Here is a 5,447-nt window from a genome sequence, read left to right as displayed (position 1 = left end):
TCCGAAAAGACATATACTACTTACCAGTGGTCCAGTAATAATGACCTGGTACTACCAGTGGTCCAGTAATAACACCCTGGTACTGCCAGTGGTCCAGTAAAAACACCCTGGTACTACCAGTGGCCCAACAATAACACCCTGGTACTACCAGTAATGCTCTAGTAGCAATAACTTAGTATAACCAGTGGTCCAATAATAATGACCTGGTTATACTAGTGGTCCAGTAATAATGACCTGGTACTACCAGTGGTCCAGTAATAATGACCTGGTACTACCAGTGGTCCAGTAATAATGACCTGGTACTACCAGTGGTCTAGTAATAATGACCTGGTACTAACCAGTCGTCCTTTAAAAATGACCTGGTACTACCAGTAGTCCAGTAATAAATGACCTGGTACTACCAGTGGTCCATTAATACTACCCTAGTTCTACCAGTGGCCTTGTAATAATCTGGTACTGCTAGTAGTCCAGTAATAAAACCCTGGTACTACTAGTGGCCCGGTAATAATAGCCTGGTACTACCAGTGATCTGGCATAACCATTGGTCCAGACATGGAACTAACAGTGGTCAAATATCAATATCAATAGCCTCGTACTTCCGAGTGGCCCAGTAACAGTACCTGGTACTACTATGGTCTAGTTAATGCCAAGATACTGTTGGGTTTGGTGACCACGGTGACCACGAATTACCATATTCTGACTTCATTGAGCATCGGAACATACTAGAATGCATTATAATTTGACTATACACTTGAGCTTCGACAGAATTCCTTTAGACATTAAAAGCCATTAAACTAGACTTGATGTATGAAAGCATACGACTCAAGGTAAAAAGTTCTACAATGAGGCATAATCATCATCAATAAACAAAAAGACATATATTTAGAGTGACACTGAAAAAAGCAGATTATCAAATATGGTTGACATTTTCAGATGTAAATTCTTGAAACAAACACATTTCGACTCTAATTGAAGACCTTAAACAATCACAAATAATCTGCATTTTATTACTATGCACATGGGCACATATTTGAATTTATCACAGGAGATACATTGACCTGTGGGTAGATTATTCCCAAAAATAATTTGAAAAATAAAATCTATTTGGTCGATTCTGACACATATCGCAAATATATGAAAATTTGGAAAAAGAATATTAAAATATCTCCATTCCTGAAATGTAATTTTAACTTTAAGTTTATTAATTTTATACATATACTTTCAATATTTCCAGCAAAACTTTTATATTATGTACATGTATTTGAGGTATATTCAATAGGCCACACAAGATCGACTTTCACTAGTAGGTCCATAACACCATACACCGTAATATTCCGGTATGGGTTCGGTACAGGCTCGATATCTCCACTGCACAAAACCTAAAATATAAAATACCTAAGCTTGTAATATTTACAGTGTAGGTTTATGATATACATGGTATAGATATAATTCATAATGACGTAAGGCAAGTCAAGGATATGTCGAACCAGGTTCCTCTTTATAAGTGATTTAAAGTGAAATAGCCTCGATGAAGATTCAACGTGTGGTCAAGACAGACCTTACATAAAAAAATAACAATATTTCATTTTAGTGCACATCATTCAAAATTATGTTTGATATCATCTAGGTATTTTGACTACAGAGTGCGGATACTGCCTTGGACCACCAACTGGTTTGCTGTTGATCTAGGAATCCAATAGACAGTTATTGAAGTTATGTACATGTAATTTAATACAGACTGCTTTGACGACAAGGGCTTCTGTCGGTATATAGCCTAGAGAAACATATAGCCCAATCTTACCGAGATCTTTGTCCTCGTAACAACTTCCCCATGCTGTCCATTCACTGAAACCACCGTCGGTGCTTAATCTATATTCAGATATAGTTAGTCCAGCTCCCCATACCTAAAACAATAGTGACATTTGTATACATATACTTAGTCATATCAACAATATGGATGCCCTTATTATTACCAACTTGAACAACGTTAATGGTGTGTTATTACCAACAAAGGTTAATGTCTTCTGAAATAAAGTTTTGAATGGTGTATGATGTCGAAATCATAACAACATTCGGTTCCGAATAATATAAACAATGTTGTTCGAGCTCGATTCCTACCAAAACAGCAAAAATTGTATGGGTATTGCACATTGTACAATATGGATTACTATTTTCTTTGTCTAATCTGTTTGTAAAATCTACATAGAACAAAAATAGTAGGTAATCCTACTGTTTTAACTAATTCCCAGACATATATGACGAATAAAGTATACGTTACCGCAAATTCCGGCATTATCATATAAAGATAAGAAAGAGAAGGTAGTTACCGCTGGTGGCCAGAAAGAGGTAGCTGATAGAGAACCTGGCCGAGACTGAAACATTAAATATAAGACATACAGATCGAAAAAAGGGGTGAGGCTAGTCGAGAGATACACAGAAAAAGGGTTAAATTTAGATATTATCAGAACTATTGCCCTAATGCAAGCTGTTTAACATCTAGAAACACCTACATCTTACCCTAGATTCAAGGGTATTTGTGTTAAGCCTATATCTTAACCTGTTGCAAGAATCAGATAAATATATATCTACAAATAGAATAAAATTGAAATGCCTTTTACAAAAAATATAAGATACTTTTATAAAGTAGAGCGACTGTAATCATATAATCCGGTTTTTTGACATAATCAAAGCTCACCAGCTTACCAGATCTTACTATAGATGAATGAAACATGACCAAACATAGTTCTTCAAGCAAAACGGTATATGTATTTCGATAAAGTATTTAAAGCAAGTCATAATTAGTTAGTTTTCAATTATTTGCATCCGTCAGAAAAAATAAACGTGTCATTCTGGTCAAAAAAATTTTATTTGTCATGAATTTTCAACCGAGAAGATTTTTTTCATACTGAAATTTCTAGATTGTCGGCCTTTAAGGTTCGGAAGTAAGGCTATCAAAACCTAAGAGCAACGCAGTTAATTTCATTTGCACTCAAAACTCAAGCAGGGCGTTATAAGACAGTTAACCTATATTATTATGATAGACTAGGATGTTGATAAGCCAAACTAGGGATGCTATTTTTACTTAAAACACGTATAGAACTCGTAGTTCAATAACAACACTTACAGCTACCTATTTAAAGAGAGCCAGGATGTTGACATAATAAAAAACTAAATCACATGCATGCTATAACTTTAGAATTTAAAATTGAAAGTAAAGTTATCGTTGGCAAATAATGGCATAAGTTTGTTAAAGTGATTTTAGGCAGTAGAAGAATGAAATAGCACAAATTAAAATAGTAAGGAATTTATTCTTTGTAGATTTTCCCACAACCAAAAACTTTTGCATGCGTAATAGCGATTTAAACAGTATATAACTATTCCCACGGGTATTAATAGGTTATTATAGATTGGCTAGAATTGAAATTTTCCCTGTAGATTTTCCCAAAAACCAGAACTTTACATTCCCAGAAGCGATTTATGTAAAAAGAAAAGCATGAATCTACATAGTTAATAAATATTGCCACAAGTGTGAAAAAATTATCACGATTCAGATTATAATTCCGAAAACTTTACACAGATGTCGCCATGTACAAAACAAAATTGCTGCATGGCTCACAAACCTTCTCATCAGGTGGACAGACGGCCACATTCCAGTTTTCCCGCCAATGACACAAATGGTTAAGATTGGAAGCACCTATTCTGAAGATTTCAGCACCACTGATTCCTGATACACTACCGTCGATATCATGGAATGAGATATCGGCACCATGTTCCTTTCCAGTCCATCTGGAATCGAATATCCTGTTACCACTGGATTCCTGGAATAGGGAAATGCACATGCACGCATCACAGAAAAAAACAGTACATTGTACAGTCTAATTAAAATGAGTCACTATTAGAGTTATTTTTGCTCTCTGAAAGATATGCTTGTTGACAATCCGCAATTGTAAGCATTATTATTCATTTTGACTCTATGAAAGATATGCTTGTTGACAATCCGCAATTGTAAGCATTATTATTCATTTTGGCTCTATGAAAGATATGCTTGTTGACAATCCGCAATTGTAAGCATTATTATTCATTTTGGCTCTATGAAAGATATGCTTGTTGACAATCCGCAATTGTAAGCATTATTATTCATTTTGGCTCTATGAAAGATATGCTTGTTGACAATCCGCAATTGTAAGCATTATTATTCATTTTGGCTCTATGAAAGATATGCTTGTTGACAATCCGCAATTGTAAGCATTATTATTCATTTTGGCTCTATGAAAGATATGCTTGTTGACAATCCGCAATTGTAAGCATTATTATTCATTTTGGCTCTATGAAAGATATGCTTGTTGACAATCCGCAATTGTAAGCATTATTATTCATTTTGGCTCTATGAAAGATATGCTTGTTGACAATCCGCAATTGTAAGCATTATTATTCATTTTGGCTCTATGAAAGATATGCTTGTTGACAATCCGCAATTGTAAGCATTATTATTCATTTTGGCTCTATGAAAGATATGCTTGTTGACAATCCGCAATTGTAAGCATTATTATTCATTTTGACTCTATGAAAGATATGCTTTGTTGACAATCCGCAATTGTAAGCATTATTATTCATTTTGGCTCTATGAAAGATATGCTTGTTGACAATCCGCAATTGTAAGCATTATTATTCATTTTGGCTCTATGAAAGATATGCTTGTTGACAATCCGCAATTGTAAGCATTATTATTCATTTTGGCTCTATGAAAGATATGCTTGTTGACAATCCGCATTTGTAAGCATTATTATTCATTTTGGCTCTATGAAAGATATGCTTGTTGACACTCCGCAATTGTAAGCATTATTATTCATTTTGGTTGAAAGATATGCTTTGTTGACAAATCCGCAATATTAAACTTTATTAGTGATATTTGCTCTATGAAAGATATGCTTTGTTGACAAATCCGCAATATAAAACTTTATTAGTTATATTGGATCTATGAAAGATATGCTTTGTTGACAAATCCGCAATATTAAACTTTATTAGTTATATTTGCTCTTGGAAAGATGTGCTTTGTTGACAAATCCGCAATATAAAACTTTATTAGTTATATTGGCTCTTTGAAAGATCCGCAATATTAAACTTTATTAGTTATATTTGCTCTTTGAAAGATCTGCAATATTAAACTTTATTAGTTATATTTGCTCTTTGAAAGATATGCTTTGTTGACAAATCCGCAATATTAAACTTTATTAGTTATATTTGCTCTATGAAAGATATGCTTTGTTGACAAATCCGCAATATAAAACTTTATTAGTTATATTGGATCTATGAAAGATATGCTTTGTTGACAAATCCGCAATATTAAACTTTATTAGTTATATTTGCTCTTTGAAAGATCTGCAATATTAAACTTTATTAGTTATATTTGCTCTTTGAAAGATATGCTTTGTGACAAATCCGCAATA

The 5,447-nt window shown here is 33.7% G+C and overlaps 1 protein-coding gene across 1 annotated transcript in view; it reads right to left on the bottom strand.

Moving 5' to 3' along the window:
• Positions 1-1,272: 1,272 nt before the first annotated feature.
• The window catches only part of LOTGIDRAFT_168965 (hypothetical protein), a gene marked incomplete at both ends in the record, with an annotated part of 21,689 nt that continues 17,514 nt past the window's right edge, over positions 1,273-5,447 (bottom strand). Inside the window, 5 exons of the mRNA XM_009067261.1 lie at positions 1,273-1,379; positions 1,802-1,904; positions 2,119-2,198; positions 2,279-2,372; positions 3,621-3,818. Coding sequence (XP_009065509.1) covers positions 1,273-1,379; positions 1,802-1,904; positions 2,119-2,198; positions 2,279-2,372; positions 3,621-3,818 — 582 coding nt within the window. The remainder of the gene's footprint in view (positions 1,380-1,801; positions 1,905-2,118; positions 2,199-2,278; positions 2,373-3,620; positions 3,819-5,447) is intronic.

The sequence above is a fragment of the Lottia gigantea genome (genome assembly GCF_000327385.1).
Source record: "Lottia gigantea unplaced genomic scaffold LOTGIsca_81, whole genome shotgun sequence".
NCBI lineage: Eukaryota > Metazoa > Mollusca > Gastropoda > Lottiidae > Lottia > Lottia gigantea.
This window is presented reverse-complemented; position numbering and strand designations above follow the sequence as displayed.